Raw genomic sequence first — 27,993 nt, 5'->3', positions numbered from 1 at the left:
GTCAGTATTGACAACTGTGGTTAAAGCGGCGCGAGGTACAAGATGGACAAGTGGCGCTGGCCGCTACAGGCCGGGAGGCTCTCGGTCACAAACGGCGCCACTGACATTGCTTCAGGGCGAAGTCTAGTCAATCAGACCGAAGTCCGAAAGTGTAGAAAACAACCTACATCCCAGAATAGCCAACATATCCGCATATTGTGCCATCATAAAGAGGGTTGCTGACTCCAGAAACCTACCTGCATGCCGCTGCCATCCACCATCGGAAGGGTCGGTGACATTGACCGAGCAAGAGACGCCGCAAGGCCTGTATTTTTGGTGCATCTAGGAGCTAGTGATGAGTGCTTATGCAGGCAATGCGCTAATGTCGGTAACGCAGAGGAAACAGATCGCCATCCACGTGGCGGCACCGGAACAAAGTGCCTCATCGGCGGCGGCAAGCAGCGGGAACAGGGTCCCATTGGACAGGAACATGTCCTATAAGAGAGGGAGAGAGCCAGGTGTGGCTGACTCACCAAGTGCCCGGCGGTGTGGCGAGAAAATTGAGAGACAGCTACTGAAGAGGAAACTACATCGTAGCAGCCAGTGTGATCCGAGCGGCCAGAAGGAGAGCCTAAGCCACATCAGAAGGTAACCGAGGAGAAGTGGAGGCCTGCGCTGCTAGGGCCTGGGCAAGCAGGCCTCCTGGGATATAGAGTGGCTGTACAACATCTCCCCGCTGCGCCCATGACAATACACTCCACACCGACCCCAGATGCAGGCAGGGCTCGATAGACCCACATCCGACTACTGAGTAGAAAAAAGGACCCTGCTAGTGCCAGCAAAGTGGCCCGCGCAGGGTAAGGAGGAAAGGCAGAATCGATCTGAGGGAGAGCCAATGAGTTATTAACGAGCTGTCTCTGTGGAGCCGACGGGAGGCAGGAAAGTTACAGCAGCGCGCGATGCGCGCGCTGTGTAAGGTCAGCCCTAAGACAGGAGATGTGCACGCCAAGGCGAAGCAGCGCATGCGCTGCGTTCATCAGACGAAACCTAAAACGCTGCAGTGAAACACGCCCATGAGTGGTGCACGCGCCACAGCGAAACATGTGGTTTTAATTATCGCGCCCGTGTCTGGACAGGATAATTGAAACCACATGGCCGGCGTTGCACGTAATAGACACCAATAGGCCATGGGCATAGCAACGCACCCGCCTTTGGCCTATTGCGTGCTCTCTTGGTAAAAAACACGCACGCAAAACCCAATAGCGTGCCCCTAAAGGAAAAGCACACACCCGTGCGTGTGCCATTCCTAGGTCAGCTTCTGAAACACCATTTTTACCTACAAAATGTCTCATGCTGCATACTGCAACGCTAGGCGCGAGACCTAAAAAAGGACTAATATAAGGTTTTGTATTCTTATAAACACATCAAAGAAGAAGGTCCCACATTGGCCAATTGTTCAGAAGCTCAAGATATGTAAATAACAAAATGAGACCTACAGCCTGTAAAGATTACACACAAAACAGAATATAAAGCATTTGACAGTACTTATCAGGTGCTAAAATTCTAAAGTTTCTCAATGGGGTATAATTTCTTAACTTTCAGAATTCAATAAATTCCGGTCATTTTTTAGTTACAGCACCGTGAAAACAGAACTCCGACCTTAAGCCTGCCCATAGGCTCTTAAAGCACTGGTTTTAGGAGCCAAAAGCATTAGAAGGTATAAAATAAATATGGGATGGAAAAATGATACTGATTTCTTGCGTGATTATCTATTGCTTCTGTGGTAGCATTCTTAAGTATCAACAAACTTCACCATTGCATTTCAAAGCCAAGCCTTGTCTGCCTAGTAAAAAGAGCACCGCGTTCATACAGATCTGATATTTAAAGATCTAAGTTTGGGCCTCAACAGCAAGCAGTACAGCTGTAAGATACGTGCATCAAAGCTTTAACTGATGAACTGCATAATTGACACACAGATAAGGCTATGGCCGCTTTAGTCCAGTGTTTTCTAATTTCCCAAATGGACAACAACAGAAAAGCATAGCCAATTTTATTTTATTTTTTACTGTGGTGCGTACAGTAGCAGCGGGCCTGTCCAGAGACATATGGGGCGTGTCCTCTATTGCCAATTGGCAGCAGAAGACAGAAGCAGTGGAAGGCTGGATGCTCCAAAATTTGCATATCACTTTGGGCAGCTATTTTGAGCCATCCAAAGTGGAATGCGCACTATGAAGCTCTCCACCTAGCTGTCTTAGACAGCTGGGTGGAGACCAAGCACAGGCCTAAAGGGCCTGAAGGAGCGTCCAGCCAGGACGCTCCATCCAATCCTCGAGCTGCAGATCAGCACCACGACTGGTTAAGCAAGTCGACTGGTCCCGTGCTGCAAGAAAGAGGAAGATTGACTCCGGAGTAAAGAGTGCGTCAGGTATGGGTCTTTTTTCTTTTTTTTGTTATGTATATTTTGTGTGTAGTGTAGGTTTTGTGTTCCCAGCAGTGGTTTGCCCGCCTCACCACTCCCGATAGCTGGCAGCCACTACTGTTTTAACTCGACAACAGTTCAAATATGAGACTTCTAATATATTTCGGTTTATGGACACTTCCTTGTCCCACAATATGTCTTTTGGGATAAGGAACACTGCTAAATCAGATGGCATAGTGTTGCGGTTGTAACAAAAGCGTGCTTTGTTTACAGAATCTTTGGAGCAATGTGTGACATTAATTATGTAATATACATTTATTTACCCGAGGTTAGCCATAATATGTTTTAACTACAGTGGCGTTGAACAATTAGTATCTGCAGCCATAATTACTTTGCTTTCCAGAGAGAAGCAGCCAGCAAATGTTCTGATCCGGCTCCCCCAATTCCCAAACTGCACTGCTAATTAAAGCATTAGTTAATGATGATGACTTAAAAATGGTGTCGCACACAGCAATTCATTATGTGGGCATTGTTTTGACAGACTAGAGACTTTCCGGGACAAAAAAAATGGCCTCGAATGGTTGACACTGCGTACAGAGAGATGCATTAGAGACGCAACATGAGGGTAAATGTTATTCAGACTTAATTACTGTTTCCAAACAGCACGAGCTCCCACACACCTGAGGCTCCTGGATCGAGGGCGCATCTGAGAGCCCCTGCATCTGTCATCGCTGGCAATGCCCTCGGTGTAGAAGTGCTTGGACAGAAAATGGAGTTCATCAGGTGTCGGTTGGTATGGCAACTGGTGTAACTTCTCTTGGGAGGAACAGGATGACTAAAAAAAGAAAACACAGAATATTTAGAATAGCAGAACAGCGAGACGGACATTTAGCAGACCAATTATCCCTCTAGCTTGACTCGCAGTGAAAACACGCACATTTGGACCTACATTTCTCACAGCATTTAACTGAATGTTTTGCATTACTGGTGTAGCAAGCTGCATGATTGTAAAGCATTTTCATGCAAATGATGTTTGTTTGATCCTGACAAGACCTGGAGGTAGTGTTAATTTAATGGTGCAGAGCGAAAGCAAAGAAATAGGACTAACACAATTGTGCCTGTTAATTTACATTCATTAATGAAGCAACTGAATGCATGCCGGCCAATCTGTGGACCTCCACAAATGAAGTTTGACCTCCTTCCCCCTTATAGTGCTCTGCAACTGCTGTCACATCAATGAACATAGGCTCATGCCGACAACTGCCTGCAGAACCCGGTCCAGAAGCCGGGCTAAAGGAACATCACAGAGCTTGTGAATACATCCCTTCCATAGGGTGCACCTTCAAAGGCTGGTATCGCCTCTGGATCCCGGAGGAAACCTCCTAGATATCAGAATATTACTGCCCTGCTTCAAGCACACCGCAAAAGCCGTACAAAAAAACTATTGTTAATGGGTGGTTGAGCACCGTCTACAATACGATTGCTGTTCAAGATTTACACCAGTCATGGTAATCACGGGGAAACTGCACACATGGATCGTGTCTGAATGGCTTATCTCTACTCGAGGAACATTAAGAAACACTAGGTTTTCTTAAAATGTACTCGAATTTATGATACGGTAAATCATGACATTCTTTGCACGGATGAAACACTGGATCATAATCTCTGGCACTGTTCTCGAGAAGATCCGATCATTCTTCTAAAACTTGAGTAAACAAAATCATCATTAGGGGAGTCAAAGCCACCAAGAAGAGTCCGTCATGGCTTATCTAATAGATCATTCTTGCCACTAGTGCTGCTCAAAACATCGGTGTGCACAGTGGCACAAGTCAGTGGCACAGGTCATTGAGTTACTGCACCATCTGAATTTCCAAAGGCATATTGGCAAAGTCATGCTCCACGGCTGAACTGAGAAAAAACTGGCAGCTGAAATCAAGACAAGGTAATCACAAAGTGTACTACACTCCACCACTAATACTGAGCGAGACGAGTGAAAATCCAGGATTTTGAAAATAAAGAGGCCATTTAAAAAGAACTGAGAAGTCACATGATAAATGACCACCTTAAGAAACTGCAAGATTCCAAAGAGGGTGAAGTCTCAAGCTCAATGACACATCGGGCAAAAGAGGCAGCAACCGAAATGATGTTGCTGCACTACAAAAGTCTGTTTGGCTATTCTCAAAATATCAATATTTCTCTGAGACAATACTAGATGGCCATATGGCATGACTAGATGACTAGAGCCCAACTCCTCAAAAACAAAGTGGTTACCTAACTGATTGAGGGGATGTATGTGGCCCCGTCACCCTGTTGTGAGCATTGCTCCAAATAAGCCATTTAGTGCATTTTTAAGGGTCAATGCAAGAACAAATCCCAAAACCTTTTAAAAGAGCTGTCAGAAATTATGTTATTGATTTAGGATGGGGTGACCCAACCAATTTAACAAACAGATTCTGGCTAGGTCAAAATATAATTCTGAGAGAATCCCTGCTCATCTACTGGTATCTGTAGCACAAGTAGCACACAATCATCAGAGAAATGTGCAAATACAAACAATATCAATGTACAGATTCAGTAAATGCAAAAGATTCAGTAAATGCAGAGAATCATAAATTGCCTACCTTAAAGGAGAAGATCCACAGTTAATGAGTTTTTCTGTTAAGTGTATACTGAAGGCAGTGAAACTATTTTTAATGGGTTGATTAGTCAACATGTTATAACCTATGTGTGTCATGACTGTGCTAGTTTGGTTTTCATTAGCTATGCACTCAAGCTTTGATATACTGAAGTCACGAAAACTGATTTTCTTTGCTTTTTATGTGCACTAGAATTTAGAATGGGAAGGCACATTATAATATTTGGACCTCTACTGCAACAACCACATAAACAGTTTTTAGATATTGAATTCTGCATTATAGAACTTACATTCGAGACTAGAATGTATTGAAGGCCAGCAATACAACTATACTCCCAACAAGTGTACACTTTAAAATCAGATTAAGAATTAATGAAAGAGTGTTTTATAAAAGCCAAACTAATTTGCATTGTAGAAGCAGACTTTCAAAAAATAATAAACAAAATTACACTGAAAGTGGCTATAACAATGAAAATGACACTTACAGTATCTACCTTCAAAGAGAGCAAAAAGGATGCCATTTAATTATGATTTATATCTAAATACTCAATAGAGAGGGATATCATGTACACACCGCTAGAAAGCTGGGGGAATAGATTCACTTTCAAAAAGGTCTACCTCCTTTACATATGAAGCACCCAACGGAACTTTCTCAAAAGCACAACATCCAAAAGAGAATTTGAGATCAAGTATCAATATAACAGTATAATAATCTTCTTAGTAGGTCATGAGTTTTTGGCAGAACTCGGAAGCAAGCTGTTCAAACAAATGTGTGTTTTAACCATAATCACTACAACTGGAGCACAAACACAACTTGTAAAATGGAGCTCAAATGAGATAGTGAGGAGAGGCACTTGGTTCTCAGTGAAGGGTTGCTAGGAAAAGTTGATAAGGAGTGAGATTAAAAAGGAGGTTTTACTAAAGACTCCTAGCAATGACTCACATTTTTGGGTGAATGTCAACTATTTAATAGATATCCCCTCTTTGTCCACTCTGAGACTTCCACATGCGTCCCACCTCTTAAGTCATCTTAATTGAAGATCTTAGTTACATTCCCTTTTGGTGCTTCTGCAATACTGCGTATAAAGACAATGAAACACATGGGCCTCAATCTCTTTCTTGTTCAAAATTTCCGAATCAAGTTGACCAATCTGGGCCCAGACCTATGCTTCTGATGCTTATTTGAAGTCTGTGAGGCACAATTGCAAAGGCATTGTTGAAATGAAAGGTTACAGCTTCCATTGCTCATCAGCAATTTGAGGGGCTGATTTAAAGTTTGGCACAGTGGGTACTCATCACAACGGCGACGGATTATAGTCGCCACTGAACTGAAGGTTCACCAGTTTGATTTACAGATGGGTGGACCTTATGCATGTCGGCGATGGAGATAACTTTGTCTCCATCTCAATTTAGACTGGGCGGTCGTAAGGCCAGTTTTAACTGTCCTTGCACTGCCAGTTAAAACCTGACAAAGAAGGGCAGATAAAACTGCAAAATGACCCCCCCACACAATTAGAGGCAACCCTCATGGCGGGAGGAGGGCATCAGTTGTATATTTTCCCACTTTGCCATTTTGTTTTTGGAAATATAAAAACACGTTTAAAGTTTGACTGTTGGTACCATCATGTTGACGGAGCCATCTGCCAAACTGTGAAAACATTGACAGGAAATGCCATAAAAGTGGCACCTGCAAGTGTTAAGAGATGTCCACTAAGACAGCAGATATCTCGAAATTCTCTAAAAGTATTTTACTCCATTGTCCTGAGGAAGTAATTACTGTACTCTGACTATAAATTAGGCCCTAAATACTTTGACAAAAAATCTTTTCAAGTGCTTGGTTTACCTACTGTTGTATCTACACATCATAAAGAATGTGTACAGAGTACACCCTTAAAATGTATACATCCATCACAGTCCTAAGACACAAATGTAAAGGGAAATTCCCTTCCAATGCTTGCATAAGCTGTGTGTGAACATTTAAGAAAATGCCTGGCACAGGAGTGTGCAGATATGCAGCAAGTCAGAGGACTAATTTGTCTTAAAATACCCTTACCTCTGGAAAGCATGCACTCATGAATACTTGTGTTCAATCAAGCCCTCCGTTCCAGTGTCATAGTCAATGTTATTGTATGGTTAATAAAAACCTTTACAAACAGTGAAAAAAAGCATGGGAATATACAGTATTCAGATAAAACCATATGATATGCCCACTGCTAAGTACCAACGGAGAAGATTCAGACAGGTCTTGCTTTCCTAATAAGTAGAAAAAACAGAGAGCATATAGCAAGGTGGACATGTGTGGATAGGTTTAGAGCAATAGGCCTAAAGCACAGAACCCAGACCCAATGCTAAAGAGGTCTGAAGAGGTGAACAGAAGGAAAAGCTGATCTTGGTTAAAAGTGATTAAAACCATGCAGATAATGCATGAAATAAGACCAGCTTTGCTCAAAAGTGTTTCAAGCAGTGTGCAAATTTCGCAGAGCACAGACCTAAGTGTAGAACAATCAGCTAAACGCGACTAGGTAGCGAAAGTTCTCTTCTTCTGTTCCAGTGGCATTCATTTTATGCAAGTGGGATAATGCATGCAGGCCTGCAGCATGAAAGTTCTCCCTCCTTCCACTTCTGTGGGACTACACTCGCTGATTCCCTGTCCTTAGGCACCACTTGTCTCCAGTTATCAGTTAACATAACCAAGGTATTTCCTTATTTTTGCTCTGAGCTTCTTTTACAGATTCAGACATCTCTTTTCCTATGTGATGATCATTTTCAGAACTTTAAGTATCATTAACTCATAGAAACATCTCTCTGGTCAAACACAAGAAAGAATACATCAGCAGCGTTCCATTAACAAAAACACAGAACTAAGTACAGAGTTAAGAAACAGGTTTGCAAAGCTAACAATACGACGGAACCTTGCCCTTTATTTAGAGCATGTCGTTCTGTGCCTGTTGACATGGTCTTGGCAACCCATGTCGTCATCGCCAAAAGGGGAAAGGTGAACTCTACACGGCTATGAGATGAGACGCGAGAAATGTGCTCTGACGTGTGGGGTCTCCAGAACGGCATCTGACACGTGACCCTGCAGAGCTGCCGTCCGCTGGGATTCCGCTGCACATCCTGGATGAGAGCGCGGCGCCGCGCGCACCCCTGATCCTAATGAGCTCTGACACCCAGACATCTGCGCGGCTGCCTTCAGGAGCGTGCACACTCCTCATCAGTTTCATTTCCTTTTAGGTATATTCTTCTATGTGCTCTGCTTTTTGTCCACAAATAACATACTTTACAAACATTGCATCTACCTCTTTCTTTCGAGCTAGATAATATCTGATTTTGTACTACCCAATCAAATATTAACCGTGCAATGTTTTCGTTCGTACCGTTGAGAAACTACCAGCACTATATCTGGTTGTAGCAAGCAAGGACGCCAAAGAGCCAGCACTCTGCTAGTTGTAGCAAGTGTTCTCGTAGTGGTGCTCACAACCAATTATTTGTCTTATATGCATCATATAACCACGAAGTTGACTTCTTGCTGTCGACCACTTCAAACCCTTGAGCAAGTCTAACAAATAAAATGGAATTCAGAAACACAAATACACAAGCTTCGGAATGGGAAGAAAACACAGAATCAAACACAGTCGAAGAAACAACAGATCATTATACACAGATTTTTCTTTTCCACGCATAAGTCATCCGGATGCATAGAATCTCCAGTTCGGAGGATGCCTCAACAAAAGCCCGGCATCTCCTAAACGCAGTAGGTCCAATTCAGAAAGGACATGTGCAAATGTGATTCTTCGAGTTCTTGCACATTTAACTATTTCCTTCTCCAGAGGGAAAATATTTCTCCCATTGAAAAAGTCCTCCACCTGCACTCTCATTAAATATGGAAATGCAAAATCTCAATCACGACTTTGGAAATACACAGTGGCCCGCCTCTCATGAATAGGAAACTACCTGTAAGAGGTATGCATACATATCAGTTTACATGTGTGTGTCTGTAAGGAATACCACCAACTTGGCATGCTCCCACTGATTGCTCTGCTTCTGGACATCTTTACCTTCTCTGTGACCGTTGGCTTCCAAAACAGGAACATGCACATGGGTGATACTGAAATGAGCTTTCTACTGCCCCTGATGCGCTACCCTCTTACACTGGGATGGACCCGACATATCTTCGGTTACTAGGATGAGACTGTGGAACACCAAATTACTAGTAACCAACAAACCTCTATTGCAGTACGAGACCACCCAAATGTCATAATTGTAAAGTCCACTTACAAGGTTGAGTGCAGAGGTCAACTTTTCCCTCTACTGAGGTGCCGGGTTTTTAGGAACCCGGTGGTGCCAGGGGATAACACCCGAAGACCTCCGAGTTCTCCCTGTTCCGGACCACAGAAACCAAGAGTCTTCTAGGTGAAGTCAGAGATCGAGTTTTATTGGTTGCAACCAAGTAACATGCGTCCTAGAATTACAACAGCACGGGTCGTAAGTTCTCAGGAGACTGTTCATTTTTACAGAACCAGCCTTCTCCTTTTATACGAAAATAACAGCTGCAGGCAAGAATTCTTGAGTTTATGATACGGTTATACACATATTTCTATAACAAGGCAAAGAGCGAAGTCATGCTGGCCAACCCATATTTTAGATGTCCAGTTTGTGATAGATTACCCAGCCAGGCCCAGAACTCCCATCAGATATCGATGAAACCCCAATAAAACAGGGCACCTCCTTGTCGTAAAACCGGCCATAAACAAGGAACATGGACAGGTGTATGTGTGTAGAAAACATGGTCTGTAGGTAGTGAATGGTTTATGGCATGTTATGCATTGATGCTATCTTATTCGGCCACTGGGCGAGGAGCTGCCCAAACAGGTTTGGCAGGAGGCAGTGGAGTCAGTTTGGCCAGGTCATGGGGAAGTCAGCTAAGGTGGACGTGTCCTTTTAGATCAAGCTCGGCTTTAATCAATTGACTTATATGAGGGCAAGCCATAAGATGGATGCCGTTCACAAAATGGAGTCCGAGGGTTCAGAACGGAAACCATGATTTAAGGGTGTTAGCATCGCTCAATCACGACGCAAATGCACAGGGATAATGTCCTAATCATTACCGGTCTGCCGATACCAAATTCGTCATGGTACGATGGTATTTTGTGACACGAGTGTTGGACCTCGGTACCGGTATTACAGCAGGGCCCAGAATTCCAGAACCACACTACCAATGACAATATTTCCTCTGACTGTGCTCACAATCTGGCTGCTATATAGGTTAAAACCTGAATGTCTAGTAGTGTTTATTTGAAACTCAGCTACTATTTAGAGTCTGATAACAGAAACCAGTCCCTTAATCATTCTATTTCCAAATTGGATAATCCTGAATTGGAGGACCGAAGTTGGCTAATATATTTTATTTAAAATTCATAAGAGATGTTGCATTTGCTATTGTGCTAGCCAGTGAAAAATGAATGTAACAAGTGTTCATCCTCAGCAGGGAAGAAATCCAAACAGATAATGAAACTAGTCAAGAGTGAAACGTGCAGCTGGATTTTCATAAAGCTCCATGTGCAACAATACCACCTAATTTCTGAATATCTAAGAAGATATCAGGACTGCATTGATTCCACATTCCAAATGGAACCTTCATTCACGATACTTGTTGAAAATCAACAATCTTGTACTACCTGAGGAAGGCAGACGCCAAAAGGTTGTAGTAGAAATAGATTTATGTTTTTTTGGGGAGTCGGATACATATATATATATATATATATATATATATATATATATATATATATATACACGTGGGCAGCACCAAACATGCTGTCCACAAACGTATCCTTCAACATTTACGTGCAATCACCAATGGCGATAACACTTATCCAGTGGCTCGGCATTTCAGGGAATACCATCAGAGCAACAATGCTACCCTGAAATATTGGGTGATTGACTCAGTTAACGCCAATAGAAGAGGAGAGGACATAGAGGCCAAGTTAAGGAAACTAGAAACAAAATATATCTTGCTGCTTAACACCAAGAGTCCTGGGGGCCCTAATGTAACCGAGGATTTGTATGCATGTTTACCGTGAGAGCCATTTTTTGAATCATGGAGAATAATATTAGGTTGCCCATCTATACGCCCCATTAATAGGTACCACCTGGCTGGGAGGGACTATATGAGGATGATGGAGTTAGAGACACTTTGGGAACCCTGATACGAAGAACTGATTGTACTGCTACTTTTTAGGTATATTGATTATTATCACTTCAGGGCACTTTAGGAACCGGATTGACTGTACGGGTCTTAATTCACGATCAGTCAATCCAGTTTACCTTGTAATTGTCACTTATATCACGTGTATCACAATGCATGTACATAGTATGAATTTCTGCCAGGTTTTTAAAGGGTTTTAAACAACATTATGGTTGAAAGTGTTTTAGGTTGTTTTTAAACAAAAGTATTTAACTAAGACTAATGTTTCTCGTGCTATCAAATCTTGATTCAATATTTTATAGTCTTTTTATTTATCAATCTAATTGTGTGAAACCATTCGAAGATGTGCATTGATTGAAGATTTCTATACAATTTATTGTTATTTACTTTAATCTTATTAGGGGTTATATCCCAACATAATTATGACACAAGGGAAGGGGGCTAGTACCCCTGATCTGATTCGTTTTGCACTAATGCATAGTTTTGCACAAACAATTGCACTTAAGGCGATATTTGCACATTAAGAAACTTGCACTTTATATATCTGTTGATCTAATACATAGCAATTGATATTAATTAATATGGCACTATAATTAATAATGTTGTACCAAGAAATATTAAAATATCGAATTTCTATATTCTTGAAAATATAAGGTATTTGACTGACACCTCGTTTTAACCATAACGTTATCAATGTTGATAATTCGATTCAATGCAATATTTGAATTGTTAATTGTTGCTAAACTCGGTATTTTACTGTAATTTACAAATAGCATCTAAACAACATTGTCATACATCGCAATCACCCTGTTAACCTAGTATTTTGTTTATGTCCATGCAAAGCCCTCTCATGTGACGACAATGAACCTATCACTGACACTTTATAAGGACCAACCATATACGAGAACATTGTCATGTGAACAAGGCTTGGAGTCGAAACGTCATGAGACTACCTGCACTAGAAAATAAATAAGGAAATCACCCAACTGGTCCGTGTGCTTTGTATTCTGGCTGGTGTGACCCCAGAGCGTGGTAACGAGTGACGGAGTGTTGGATATATATATATATATATATATATATATATATATATATATATATATATATATATATATATATATATATTAAACAGTGCAGACAGTTCAGGGAAGTTCACAAAAGCATGCTGTCCTTTGAGCTTTCATGTTTCCTTTAGGTATACACAAAATTATGTCTTTGTTCGTGTATTTGGCGACACTATAAACAACACAGTCAATTCACAAACATTTTTAAACAGTAGGAAATATATGAATTGTACACGTGTCTATGATTTGAAACTTTTACTTGATTATCAAAAATGCCAAGGAGTAAACAAGGAAGTGTATGGAAGTCAACATTCAAGGAATACTACTCCTCCACTAATAAAGTCACAATCTTCTGGATTGTTTCTCTATTAGTGATTAAATTGGCTTTAATTTTCGATTTGCATCAACCAGAAACTAAATATTTTTGTATTAGTGAAACTGATTGTTTCGTGGGTGATGATAGGCCACGCACAATATTTCCTTATGTTTATAGACACTAAAATTTCAATTTTGGAAAACGTGCCATACAATTACACTGTGTACAAGGTTCCATCTCCACTTTAGTCTACTATAATGGAGGAGAACCACCCTAGGTTTAGGATGGAGGAGAACCACCCTAGGTTTAGGAAAATGCTAAAAACCTTCCTATTTCTGTAATCTCTCGGGGGATGAATGGGACCACTGCAGCGCTGGGATGCCTCCGGGTAACCACGCGCTATATAAATGAGTATTCATTCATTCATTCATTGTCTACTTGTATTTATTGACAATCTCGGTTCCGACATGATTAAATCACATCTTAAGTTTGATCAATGAATATGTGTTCATTCTAGTAGTGGGCCTGGTCTATTCAAGCTTTCTAGACAAAAGACATGGCTGATTTATTTTCTAAGGCCATAAACCCTATTTAAAGAGATACAGCAGGGTGATAACTCTACAACATCCATTTACCGTTGCTTGACAACAAAAAGCTTTAATGAGCCTATGAACGTGCCTGTCAATATATTTAGAAAGAATATTGGCACCCCAGAAACAATCTTAATAAGATTAGTGGGAAATATCAGCATTTGATGCTCTATGAAAGCTCCAAATAAAAAAAATAAAAAGATCTGTTGACTATTGATGTTGCCATAAACTATAAAATCTCATTCCTGTAGTTGGATAAGCCTTCACAAGACATTATTATCAGGACTCGGTGAATGTCAAATCTTGTATAATTTCTTGTGCATATTCACTGAAAATGAGCCGTGATCAGACTTTAACTACCTATATTTGGCAAAGTTAGATATCGCTCCAAAATTGTTATAGATATTTCACATTAGACATTTTATCTTTTCAGTAATATTTACTTTAAACTATCAGAAATTAATGTTTACTCCTAGCGAGGTATTTTAGGTTTCTGAATAAGCACAACAGTTTGTTGCAAAGCTAAGAAAACAACATACAGGAGATGGTTACATGATTCCCTCAACCTCATGCTCTTTTACTTTTGGTCAATTCCCTAAGAAAACATATGCCATTTATTTCACAACATAAGGACATATGTGCAGAAATATTTCTAAAAACAACAGTTGATGGACAGAATGCAGAACAATGTCATACAGTCACCCCAGTACAGAGATCTGGGCCTAAATCCATCGTTATTTTCCTCACCCTGCCATTCCAGTTTGAAACCAGCAATATGCAAATTAGTCTTGACCCTGTGCCCCAGGGGAACAGTCCAACCCGAACTGCCAAGCCAGGTCCTCCCTGGACTGGAAACAAGCATCCTAGGACCGGTCAAGCTATCCTGGCTGATGACGGCTGATAGCCAGAAACCGGTCCTAGAATGCTTGATTCCGGTCCAGGGAAGACATGGCTTAGCAGTTCGGGTTGGACTGTTCCCACGAGGCACAGGGTCAAGACTGATTTGCATATGGCCATGTTTGAACTGGAGTGGCATGGTGAGCAAAATAACGATGGATTAAACCCAGATCTGTGACTGGGGGTGAATGTTTTGCCAATGTGCAACATTCCGTCCATCATCTTGTGTGTTTTGCAGAAATATTCTATACAATTGGAAAAAGGTATAAACAACACTGTTTGTAACCTAAGTAACATGGTAACTGAAGTTTAAAAGCAAAAGTGAATTATATACAAAAATTGTGGGTGACGATTAAGACTTTATGCAGCGCACAGCTATGCGATGATAGGACAATGGACAACATATTGGTGTAAATTGCAGAAGGTCATGGAGAGAATTATTTCAGATTCTATGCACAAATCCATACTCCAATCATGAAAGCCAACTATGACTACTTCCAAGTCAATTTCACACCCAACAAGGGTTTTCCTGGTATGCAGAAAAGAGGAGTTGCATCTCACAGGAAATTAGCTTAATTGAGGATGCAGCGATACATGTTTAAGTTCAAGAAGCAAACGCCTCTATAATTTAAATCATGCTTGAGGAATAAGTGTTGCCACAGTTTTATTTAGTAAAATAAAGTAGGCTACTATACAAGACAAGGGCGTGATGCAAGCCTCAGCAGCCCCTATGGTGCAGGAGGCCCCATCTCTTCGGCGGCCCCATTCAGGCCACAGTCAATGAATGTCTGTGAGATATTAGATACTTAGGTGCCCCTCATTGCACTGTGCGAGGAGAGGCATCCGTTTGTGTTACGCCACTGGTACAAGAATAGAGATTCCTTGTATACAATCATCCTCAGCTTGTGCAATATAATAGACTTCACACATATGCAAAACATGTTTCATATTTGTGGAGTAAAGAAGTGTAATTTGGGGTAATAACCAGTTAAATGATTTTTTTAAACATGCATTTGGAAAAATGCTTGTAGCTTTTTCCCAAGGAAAGGCCCATTGAATGCACACAATTGAAGTATGACCATCTTTATCTGGATCATAACCCCAGCGAAATAATGATTTGTCACTATATTGAGAAGATTGGAAAGAATTGGCTTGGCCCTATGGAGAGGATGGTTGGAAAATCTTAAGATACCACTGAAACAGGTTTATGTTTTTTTTTTTTAAATCTGATGTTTACAGTTAAGTTTCCTATGCATTTGAAGAAGGACTTGGATAGGATCACATCAATTGTTAGGATTATTGGGGAGGGGGAGGAGACAGAAACTTATGTGTTTTAGATTGTTAAATGCACTTGTTACTGGGATATTTTGTGGCATAAGGGGTGGTGTTTCTCTACAGAAATTAAATGTTTCTGTATTCTGACTGTCTAATGATAACTAAATATTTTAGACTAAATATGTACATGTAGGAAAAAGAATGCATTAGGTGGAGAACAAACTATATTTGACTAGAAATTCAAAAATAAGTAGTGTTGTATACAGGGTCAAATTATGTATGGTAGCCTACATCAGAGGTCACACCTGTTTGATTTAACACATCTAGAGATGTCATGGAGAAGGGAATCCCTAAGTTTGTGGTTGCAGTATTGAAAAAGGAAATTATTGACAGTTGTCAAAATAGAACTAACTGCAAAGGTCTGCGGGGACAAGATTTTACATCTGCTATCATGCATTTATCACAGAGCCAAATGCATAAAGACATTAAGTGCAAGACAGCTCTATCGACCAGGTGCAGATTTTGCAGAGCACAGAGAATGCCCTCATGCATGCACAGATTAGTGGCATTTGTCAGTGCCTGCAATGTTTGTGTTCTATTCTCTGAAATAGACCATTATCACATACAAGAGCTAATCATTAGAAGGCTGCTGAAATGGTCAACAGTACTTAACAAAGCCACTATCCTGGGACTTGATCTTGCCACTGGTCTCTTCCAAATGGCCAGTCGATCTAAATTATTGCAAGGCTTAATCTTTGAAATTTGCTCTAACCATTACCTTTGATCTGGCTTTAATGTAGCACATTAATATAATTCTTATATATTCATCATTTAATGGTGTTGGAGGAGAGAGCACATGCACTTTAGCATTGGTTAGCAGTGGTTTTCTCCCAACTTTTTGCCTTCTAGCCTCCTGTTTTTTTCTGGCCTTAGGGCTCCGAACAACCACTGCTAACCAATGCTAAAGTGCATGTGCTCTCTCCTCTAAACATGGTAACACTGGTTTACACTAAATAGGCATTTTTAATTTGCTTCAAGGTCCCTAGTAAAATGATACTGTATCCACCAAGGGCCTCTAAATAAATGTTACTAGTGGTCCTGCGGCACTCATTGTGCCACCCACCCCAGTAGCCCTTTAACCCTTGCCACTGTAGCCTATGTCTGCAGTGTATACTACTATTTTGACCTGGCAAAATAAACATTTTGCCAGGCCCAAACCTTCCTTCGTAATACATATAGGTTACCCCTAGGGCAGGCCCTAAATTGCCCATAGGGCAGGGTGCAGTGTATTTATTAAGCACAACATGTACCTATAAAGTTTTACACTTCCTGGTAGTGAAAAACGTTTAACTTAGTTGTTCACTACTGTGAGACCTACCTCTTTCACAGGTAACATTGGGTTAACATTACTGTAAGAATTTTGGTTACTTTCTGAGGGTGGTGAAAACCCTACTCAAGCAGCAACCACAATCTTTGTCAGGGTGAGGCACACGCAAACCCCAAATTAACCTGTGCTCACCCCTCTGATAGCTTGGCACCGAGCAGTCAGGCATAACTTGGAGGCAATGTGTACAGTATTTATGCAGCACTTCAAACAGCAATAGAGTGAAAACATCACACAAATAGAATACCACACCAATTTAGAAAATAGAAAAAATGTTAACCAAAACAAGACTAAAATAACAAAATTCCATATCAGTAGAACCGGAGATATGCCAGACTACTCTTACATATAAAGCCACAAGCCCACTTCTCCCCTGCCTTGAAAGCCCTACATTGGTTACCAGTTGCTAGAAGATCCACGTTCAAGCTGTTTCGTATCACCCATAAAGCGATACATGGAACAAGACCACTCTTCATCAGGAATAAAATCACCAAATATATTCAACAAAGGAACCTCCGCTCTAGATTGGCACCTCATCTCAATATCCCACCATACAAGAAAAAAACTATAGGGGGCACAGCTTTCTTTGGTCAAGCAGTCAAACATAAGATCCACGGATAACTACCTTATCTTCAGAAGACTACTCAAGAGCTGGCCCTACCCCACATAACCACCATACTCAAACATAAATATACAGGATATCCCTCTGTATACAAGCATTTATATAGACTACAGATGTGTACCTACATATGAGTATTGCTTTGTAAAAACATGTATAGTAAATATGTTTTTAAAAATGTAGATATTCGTTATTTCTGCTTAACAAATGTACAAATTACTTATGGTTATAATATTCTATGTTTAACATGAATATAGGTGACTGTTTAAATACATCTTTTATCAGATCATAATTTATCTACAATTGTTTCACTATTGAATTACAAAAACAAAAAATAAACAATAAAGTAACTTTAAATACAGCAACACTTGTAAGTCTGAGTTTATTAAATACAACTTAAATCTACAAATATTACCTTCCTTATACATATATACCTTCCATGGACTTAAATATATTTATATTTATTACTTTGCTTCTAATTCAGCATGCACTACCCTATATCTCACTCTATACCTCTTGAAATAGATCCTCCACTTCCACTCTGACTAATCTCAAACCTCATTCTAATACTCTTTCCAATGCACTACCCTATTTCTCACCGTATAACCTCTCTCACTATATCCTCTACCTCCACCCTCTCACTCATCCCAAACCCCATTCTACTACTATAATCCTCCAAAAAACTATGAGTCTCTACCTCCGCTCTCATTCACCCCAAACCGCATTCTCCTACTATGATCCCCAAAATAACCCTTTCGAGACCCTTCCCTCCTCGCATCATCTGATACCTCTTTTACAATTCAGATCTTCTAAACAAGCCTTTCTGAACCCTTCCCTCTGATTCTTCCTCCCTTCAATTCCCCCTTTACTCATCTCAAACCTCCTTCTACTGCTATGATCTCCCCACAAAAATCTATTCTAATCCATTCCTCTTCGATCCCTCCACTGTACTTTCAATCCAAAAAACAGACTAACTCATATTAATTTAATATTTTCCTATAATAATTCCCAACTAATCCTGTTTGGGTGCCTGAGTAGTGAGCTACCTGCCGAAAAGCACTTCAACACGTCATCAGGGTCAGCAAGTGCTATTTAAATGCAAACCATTCACTCTTCTATCCCTCCACTATCCTTTTCAATCCAAATAACAGACTAACATGTCCACCTCTCAAATTGATTTCATATTTCCCCACACAAATTCACCACTAATCATTTTTGGGTTCCGATATAGCGTTCTACTCACCAATAAAATCGATTCAATGCATCGTCAGGAGTAGAAAGCGTTATATAAATGCAATTAGAATTTTGAAGGTTTCAGAGAAAATATTGTCAAAAACACAAAGCGCCAAATGTGAATGTCTAGTTGTGCTGGACCGGGACAAATTCACAAGTTCAGCCTGACCGCGATGGTCAGCAGGCCAGCTATGGGGACCCAGTTAGGCCCGCTGAACAATAGTACCTTAAATCCTGGCTTGCAGAGCTTTAGGAGGTTCCGTGCCGAGGATGCGCTGTGCATCAGAGGCGATGCAAGTTCTTGGGGTGAAGATGCGTTGCACCACAGTGGTTTCAAGCAGTTTTGGAGCTGCAATATGGTGTCGGTCATCAAGGATGCCGTCGACGAAGGGCTTACAATGCGAAGGCCTATGTTGAGGATGTATCACGCAGCGGTGTTTCCAATGAGCCTGTGGGCTGGTGTCCGTCATCAAGGATGCCGTCGACGAAGGGCTTACAATGCGAAGGCCTATGTTGAGGATGTATCACGCAGCGGTGTTTCCGATGAGCCTGTGGGCTGCATACACAGTGGTATTGATTCAGAGTTTTGTGAGGAGATACGTTGGTTCTGCTGGGACCACAGCTTGGCCTGTAGAGCCTGCATATTATTCATGTTGTGTTATTCACTCCAAATACCTCATACTGGTTTCTGCGGTTGGATAGATGGTTCCAAAAGGGAGATAGTCTGTGATCTTTGTATAAATACTCCGGGCAGCAAAAGTATAATGTAGTGGTATAAGAAGCTGAAATAGGGTACTTTTTTATAATTTGGGGTCAGATGTTTCCATCTATTGGCTTGTGCCCCTGTCCTGCATATGAGGTTATTATGTCACAGAGGCCACTTCACAATGTATTGAGGAATCAGGAGGAAAGTATAGGTTAATCAACAGGCTTTAAACTAGCGCATTATTGGTTGAGAGCATAATTGCAAGAAGAGAGGCCCATCCAAAAACGGAAGGATTCTTTGAACAGTTTTGTCTTCAGTGCTTTAGTAAAAGATGTTAGGGGTGGTAGGAGAGATTCCAAGGAACTGTAATAACGACTTTCCAGAACTTTCAATGTTTTGATCCTGTGCTTCCTGTATTTATGAATGCTGATCAGACAAGAACTACGAGATCAGAGGTTGTGTCCTGATGTACAGAGGAGTGACCGTTCACAGATACTGAAAGAGCAATGCAGAGAAAGGCTATGAATATTTTCAACTAGAAGACCCAACACACCTGAACAGGGCTTGGGATGTATGGTTATAGGCCTTTAATTTTAAGCTCAGTCTGACCACTTGCTTTTGTATTCTCTTGAGATTCCAGGTGTCCTTCACTAGGGATGACAATATTAGAGATTTTGCAAGTTCCATATTGATAATCAGTTGAACTGAAGGGACTACTGTTCTCAGCCTCACCAGCTTGATGTTGGTATTCTTAACGACTGAAGTAATCCATTGTATTCTATAAAGAAACTCTTAACACCTCTTTCAGTCTCATATGAGGTACCGGGATCCAGCTCTGGATTCTCTACTGTACAGGAAATACAAGTTTCAGCTAAACCATGAGTGCCCACTTGATGTAAAATGAGTATTTTACTTAATTCAACAAATTTAAATGGCAATGGTAAGTACTATGGGGACAGACTACACAACCATTTGTAATTCTTCATAGCTTCTTTGAGAGAGAGAATACATTTTGAGGATACAAATACAATATACAGAGTCATGGTCGACGCTCAAGATGCCGGCTGCCATTCTGTAGTGCGCCTGCACCTGACATCCTGCTGCATCCTGATGCTGGCAACCAATAGCAGGCCAGGACATGCTGCTCAAGAGCCTGAGACCCTACAGGAAATCCAGAGATTCAGCTTAAGGCAATGACAACGGGCTTCTTGATCTGTCGCCTCAGGCCCTAATGAAGAAGGTGGCCTTGGGGATTTAGCCGCCTGGCGTTTAAAGCAGAAAAGGAGCTGTGAAATGGCCTCGACTGGGCGCAGCCAGAGGGCCTGTGACTGGAGGTAAGATGAGAACTAACAGTGAGCCTGAGGGGGGCCTTTCATTACGGCTTTAGCTCATGGAGAGACCCTACACATTGAGGCCACCTGAGTTCACAGGCGGACCTGAAGCTGGTTTTACGGGCTTCTGGATGATTGTGTGGAAGAAGCACAAGGAATTTTCTTGGCACAGAGGCGAGAGTGTGCATCAGGAGAGCGTGTGGTCCCTTTACCTCCATGGGAGATTTGGAGTCATCAGAGGTTTCTCTAGGGGATGAGGAGCCCTGCTGGTCAGTTTGACAGATGAGGGCCTGTGAAGTAGTCTGGTCATAATCAGAAATTATTTTGGGGGCCTCGGAACTGAACTAGCTCTTAGAGGGTGGGCGGGGCAAGACTCTAAAATTAGACTCGCCCACTGGCGTAACGAAAACTGAGGGGGCCTCCCTGCACGGTACGTAGAAGGGCCCCCTCCGGGCTCAATCATGAGCACTCTGCTGACTCGCCCTCAAACCATGACTGTCTACCCCTGGGGACCTCTATGAGCTAAAGGGGTGGTACTAGATAATTTTTTCAACTGGAGGGGCCTCTCCATTTATCTGTTGGACACACCGGCTGGAGGGCTTATTTGCGGCACAACAAGGCATGGAGATCCAAGAATATTAGGGGCACTGACCTGAGACCTGGAGATGAGATGTTCATATAGATAACACGGGCCGATCACCTGTTTATAAATACTCGAGTGACATTAAATAAATACCATTGAACCAGTCTTGACTGTCGTAACTGCACCAATGTTTTGGGTTTTGCGAGTCGGACTAAATAAAGGAATATATAAGTGTGACACTGCCTCTCCCTTGAGATTCTGCATGTCACCAGGAGCAATGGTTGGGAAGTCCCACAAAGCAGGTCAAGACAAATACATTGGCAAAACTGCTCCACCAGCCTGATTTGGTGGTCACTGTGGCAGAACCTGAGTGGGGAAAACAATCTGAGGTGTACAGGGATGTCATACAGGCTGAGATGTGATCCTGAAGATGATTGTCATCACACCTGGCTCTGCAGACAAAGATAGAAGTGATCAGGTGGCTCTAGTAGATACAATAAAGAATCTCAAATAAACCATTCAGAAGTTAAAAATCTTCAAATTGGGAAATGGCAGTCGGAATTGAAACATGGTGGGGCAGTCTAGATGTTTCCCGTTTTATTTCTACCCGGGAGGGGCGGAGGGGGGTGGGGTGGTTCTGTGACCATGCTCCGGTGCAAGTGCGGTTGACAGGATCACGGAGTGGCCCTCGGGCATATGGCACTTTAATGCCTTGTAGCTGAAGGATTTTCCCCTTGAAGACCACCTAAGGTATATAATTGAGTACTATTTTGAGTATAACAAAAACTCGGTGTTGTCCCCTTTCACCTTATGGGAAGCGTTTAAAACTATTTAGAGGACAGGCCTTTTTATATTGTGAGGAAAAAAGAAGTGCAGTGTGCAAGAGATTGTGGGCTGCAAGGCACAGGTACTGTGGCTTGAGCATGGGCCAATTAGGGGGCTTACCAAAGGCGGAAATGGAAAGCTAGAATAGTCAAGGCAGATGCTAAAAGAAGAAAAAAAAAATGAATATAGCTAACATGTCCTTGAAACTATTTAAATATAGAATATATGAGCTGGGAACAAGGATGGTAAACTGCTATATCTGTTGTCTCAAGCTTTTAAAGCTTTCCTGACACTCAGCAATGCAGACGGCCAAAGAATAATGGACTCATTGGGGATTGCAGAGGTCTGCTCCACCATTTACAAAGAAGTGTGTCGGAAACAAACTATTAACTTAGGGGCCGATTATGATTGCGGTTAATCCGCATCCTCTGGGCTGGCGGAAGCCACCGCCGGCCCGGAGGATACGGATTATCCGCTGCGGACTGGAAAATGACCCCCACCAGATTAGGATGGCTGGGGGATCTATTTTCCGTCCGCCGATTTTCCGCCGCGGTCGCCTTCCGACCGCAGCGGAAAAGCTCTAACATGGCTGGCGGTGTTTATTAGACACCGCCAGCCATATTAGGATGGCTGAGGTCATATGCCTTTCCACGGCGGCATTTCCGACGTGGAAAGGCATACTGTGTTGTCTTCGGGGGCCCGTTGCGGGCCCCCATGTGTGAAGGGGGTGGGGTTGCACATGGGGCTATGGTACCCCCCTGCCTTTGCGTGCACGAAGCAGAAAGCACCACGCGGTGCCTGCAGCTTCGTGCATGCAAAGGTAAACGTGCATTTTTTTAACATTACGGCGTGTGCTGCTTCAAGCAGCACCCGCCGCAATGTTAAAAATACAGGATGTGACCGCCAGGGTGGAGGTCACATCCTAATTAGCACGGAGGGACCACCGCAGTCCCTGCGGACGGTCCTTCCTCCTCTGGGGTGCGGACGGACGCATGTCCGTCCGCCATCCTAATAGGCCCCATAATTAGAAGCAATGTGTCCCATGGCAAACAACCTAATTGTTAGGGTGCCTACAGAGGATGAATGTGGAGAACTAGAACAACCCATCTCACTAGAAGAGGTCCAAAAGGCTATAATGGACACCGATTCAGGTAAAACCCGCCAATCAAGCTCTTTAAAGAATACTCCTCTTTGCTCTCCCAAAACTTTCTAAGATTATTTGAGGAGGCAGGACATACTGCCTCTTTGCCAAGAGATCTACGAGGGGCGACGGTGGTCATATTCCTTAAGGCAAACAAAGCAAACACATAGACGGAGCACCAAAACTTTTCAGACCCTCACCCCCAGTCACAGATCTGGGTTGAATCCATCATCAATCATTAGCTCACTTCGCCACCCTAGTTCCGACCCAGCTATATGCAATTCAGTCTTGACCCTATGCCTCATGGAAGCAGTTCAGCCCGAACTACCAAGCCAGGACTACCCTGACCCAGAAACAAGCATCCTGGGGACAGTTTCAGGGTAAAGAACAAAATGGGGGGACAAAGTGGGCCCTTATTTAACGGGGTCCAGCGTACAAGCCCAGAATCGCCCTGACCGAAGACCCCTCGCCCGCATGGCCCACAGTTCGTGGTGAGAGCGGTGCGATGGGTTCAGTCGAGCACTACTGTTCTCCATGATGTGGCCCACGCTTGAGAAGATACGCTACTGTTAAGAGAATTTTGTCTCCCTGTGTTTCCTTCATTACTACCTTCTCCTTTCCTCCTTGACTTAGGGCACCTACGATGAAGGTGCCTTTTACAGAGAAGACCGTCGAAGTCAGCGCTTCCGTATAGTAGGGTGAGAATAGAGCACCTTACTACTTTACTTGTGTTGCATTTTCACCAGAGCCAGTTTTTATCACATCTGTTTTTATCTTCCCTTCACCATGGCTAGTGTTAAGTATAGAGCTCAAGCTTTCTTGCCTAAGCCAGATGAACCCGGATTGTTGTGTCCAGGTTTATGAATTTATTCACTTGTGCCTATAAGTTCTTTTTTGTTTCTTTTGTCATCCCTGTGCAGGCTTCACTAAAAGTGGTGGGACTACGTGCCCGCCTCTGGGTGGACTATCTAACCTTTTTTAATACACCACACTTCCACATCTACACTTCTCCCTAGGGCCCTCACACCCACGGCACCATACGGCAGGAACAAAAGATCTCTGCCAAAGAGCCCCTTTATGGGTGCCCGTCGAGTATTGCACCGCCGACCCAATGAGGAGCAAACCCATATGATGAAGCATGACACCTAGTGTGCTGTGTGTGTGAGGGTTCTGGTTCCGACAGGGAGTATTCCCCTCCCTGGTGTGCCTTCACCCACTCTTGGTTCATCCCTAACCTTCCTCCCCTGGGGAACTGCGTACCCTCTTTAGTTTAACAGTTTCAGGGTAACACCCCTCATCAGCCAGGCTAGCTTGAATCCAGTGGCAAAGTGAGCAAGGGGACCATGTCTGGGCATACCCTGCCAACTTAGAATGAACAAACCAAACATAAGGAGATGCTGGATGGAGCGCTGAAACTTTTCAGACAGTCACCCCTAGTCACAGATCTGGGTTGAATTCATCATCCTTCACCTCCTCAGTTCAGACCCACCTATATTTTTATATTTTTTTTAAGCTTCTTGCCCCTTGGCTCCACCCGGTATTGAAGGCCATCTGGAACTCGCTGGTGACGGGGTGTATCCCTCCAGCTGGAAAAATGCATTTGTCCAGCCTATTTTGAAAAAAGGAAGATGCAGATCCAACAGTGCCCACATTTTCAGGCCAATCTCTCTCCTTCGCGTTCCAGTTAAAATTCTAGATAAGAAAGTTGAGATACAATTTAGGGACTTCCTAGAGTCGAACGTTCATCTTCGCAACTCCCAGTCTGGTTTTAGATCTGGATACAGTATGGAACCAGCTTTGCTGAAAGTCGCATAGACTATCCAGGAAACCGTAGATCAAGGAAGCTGTGCGATGCTGGTGTTGTTGGACCTATCCGCAGCATGTGTCGCACAGGATTCTTCTAAATAGACTGAAGGGTCTAGAGGTATCAGGAACGGTTTGAGCCTGGTTTCGCTCTTTCTTAGAAGGGTGCACACATCAAGTGACCCTCTACCCTCATGCTTCCACTTCCAGCCCCTTTGTGTGTGGGGTCCCACAGGGCTCGGCCCTAAGTCCCACGCTTTTTATTGTGTATCTCACCCCTCTACCGGCAATTATTGAGCAATATTGGGTGAAGGTCGTCTCGTACGCGGATGCTACACAATTAGAGTTCTCCTTTAAATATCACAGCAAGACAGCATTTGCTAATTTTAAGCAATGTCTTTTGAACATCTCATCTTGGATGACAGAGAACTGCTTAACAAAAAAACACAGATAAAACGGAGGTCTTGTTTTTTAACCAACCCATTATCCCAAGGCCAGAGCTCTGATGGCCGCGTGAGTTAAATCCACCTCCTCTTTCAGCTACTTCTGCCAGGAATCTGGGCTTTAAGTTTGATATACAAATGTCTAGCAAAGTGCAAATGGCCCATGTCTCTGGGCAGTGTTTTTCAAAGTTGAAGGCTCTATGGAGCTTCCTTCATTATCTTCATATGGACTGTAGGAAGACTGTGGTGCACGCATTGGTCACCTCCCAAATTGACTATGCAAACAGCCTTTATCTGGGGCTCCCTGAATATTTGCTCAGGAGGCTGCAGATTATCCAGAATGTGGCGGCTAGGCTTGTGCGGAATTTGCCAATGCGTCACCACATAACTCCTCCATCTGCTTAGTCTTCATTGGCTACCAGTGAAAAGAAGAATAGAGTATAAAGCTCTCACTTTGGCCCATAGAGCAATGAACGACACTGGTCCACATTACCTGAGGCAAAGACTTCAAAAATACAGAAACAACAGAGCACTTAGATAAAATGACAAGACTATCCTGGTCATTCCGCGATTTCGAAGGGCCAGAACCGGAGGCCGATACTTTTCGGTTAAAACTACCAAACTGTGGAACTCTATGCCGGAACATCTAAGGAAGATCAAATCTGAATTTATGTTCAGGAGAGCATTAAAAACATGGCTCTTTGTTTTTCCCTTAACACTGTGTTCCCTGCCCCTATGCCCAGGTCAATTAGCACTACTAGGGCCGGGACACCTCCGTCGGAGGTAGCCACACACTCTACAAGCACCTTATTATTTTTTTTATTATGATTATTATTATTATTATTATTATATGCAAATCAGTCTTGACCCTGTGCCTCATGGGAACAGTCCAGCCCGAACTGCCAAGCCATGTCTTCCCTGGACCGGAATCAAGCATCCTGGGACCGGTTACAGGGTAACACCCCTTATCAGCCAGGCTAATTTGAATCCAGTGGCAAAGTAAGTAAGGGACCCACGTCTGGGCATACCATGCCAATTTAGGGCAAACAAAGAAAACACAAGGAGATGATGGACGGAGCACCAAAACTCTTCAGACACTCACCCGCAGTCACTAATCTGGGTTGAATTCCTTAAGACTGATAAACAGTCAGAGGATTGTGGATCATATTGACCCCATAAATTTAGAAACTAAGCTGTTGGCTAACGTTTGGAAAGAAGGTTAACCAGGGTGATTTGGAAGCTAGTGCAAGCATACCAAAATGGTTCTATACCAGGCAGAAGCACTACGCATTATCTGTGCCGAGTGTACAGGTGGCCTTAGCCAGGATGTCCCACTTCCAGGATTCGGCTGCCATACTGTAAGTGGATTATGACTAAGCATTTGACATGATGAACTACCCCTTCCTACTCGAAGTGCTCGGGATAATAAATATTTGCCATCATTCCTTGAACTATGTGCATGCACTGTATAACCCGACTGCACCAGTAAGAGCAAATACTATTGTCTTTGTCATATCTCAGAGAGCAAGAAACCAGGCAAGGATGTCTCCTTTCTCCACTCCTCTTGGGTTGACTGTTGAGCCTTCGGCTGAGTGGATTAGGCAAGATGCACAGATGGATGGTTTGCTTTGGCCGAGTGGGAGGGAAGATAAGGTATCCCTTTATGCATTTGACATCCTCCTTTGTCTGCAGAACCAGCTGGCCTCCTTCTAGCGACTTGTCAGAATATTTAAGATCTACGAGGAGGCATCAGGATTGATGGTAAATTGAAACAAATCCACCTATATACAACTTCTTCGTCCACCACCACAGCTGCCCAGCTGTGTCCCCATCCAGATGACGACAGATCAAAGTAAGTATTTGGGAATCATAACTTGTGATAGACAGCTGGCCTGGGACCTGAACATTGCCCCACTGTTGAGGTGCATCCACTAAGTGGAGGGTTGTCCCTGCTGTCCATCTCATTGATGGGCATGGTGGGAGGGGAAAACATAATTGCCTTCCACTGTATTATTCATCTGCTACAGAAGAATCCCTTCTTCTTTCCACCCACCTTTTTTGCAGGACTTCAGGCTTCGGCCAGAAAATGTCTGAGGGCAGGAAGACTTTCTAGGGTTCCTTTCCACAATTGTGTGCTCAATTAGTGTACAAGGGAGATTTGGGGTGTCTGACCTCAGACTATACTATTGGAATGCGCAAATTGTAAATTAATTTATATATTGCTTACTAGCCCTTATGAGCCATTGAAGCGCTTTACGGCGAGTAGCACGCTACTCCATAACCCAAACTCAGTGGTTAATCCAGTTGTTAAACAGCTGTTATTACAATTAGTCATGTGCTCTCAAGAAAATAAAACAGTGAAACCATTTACTCCAGTTACTCTGTGATAGATTATATTAGCAGTTGGTGCGATCATTATTGGAGATGATGTAGTTTCAGGTGAATGTTTGGTGAGATAGATAAACTTGGGGAGATTAGGGAATGTTAGGTTGCATGTATAGGGTTTTAAAGCAGGAGAGGTTGTGATCTATGAAATGACCGGTCAGTC

The 27,993-nt window shown here is 42.7% G+C and overlaps 1 protein-coding gene across 7 annotated transcripts in view; it reads right to left on the bottom strand.

The window, feature by feature from the left end:
• MAST4 (microtubule associated serine/threonine kinase family member 4) overlaps nt 1-27,993 on the bottom strand; it is a 1,854,902-nt gene that overhangs the window by 286,958 nt on the left and 1,539,951 nt on the right. For all 7 annotated transcript variants that reach the window (XM_086960700.1, XM_086960701.1, XM_086960706.1 and 4 more), the window contains one exon: nt 3,079-3,233. In XM_086960700.1, the coding sequence (XP_086816826.1) occupies nt 3,079-3,233 (155 nt within the window). The remainder of the gene's footprint in view (nt 1-3,078; nt 3,234-27,993) is intronic.

Source organism: Lissotriton vulgaris, chromosome 3_1 (assembly GCF_964263255.1).
Source record: "Lissotriton vulgaris chromosome 3_1, aLisVul1.2, whole genome shotgun sequence".
In the NCBI taxonomy this organism is placed as follows: Eukaryota; Metazoa; Chordata; class Amphibia; order Caudata; family Salamandridae; genus Lissotriton; species Lissotriton vulgaris.
This window is presented reverse-complemented; position numbering and strand designations above follow the sequence as displayed.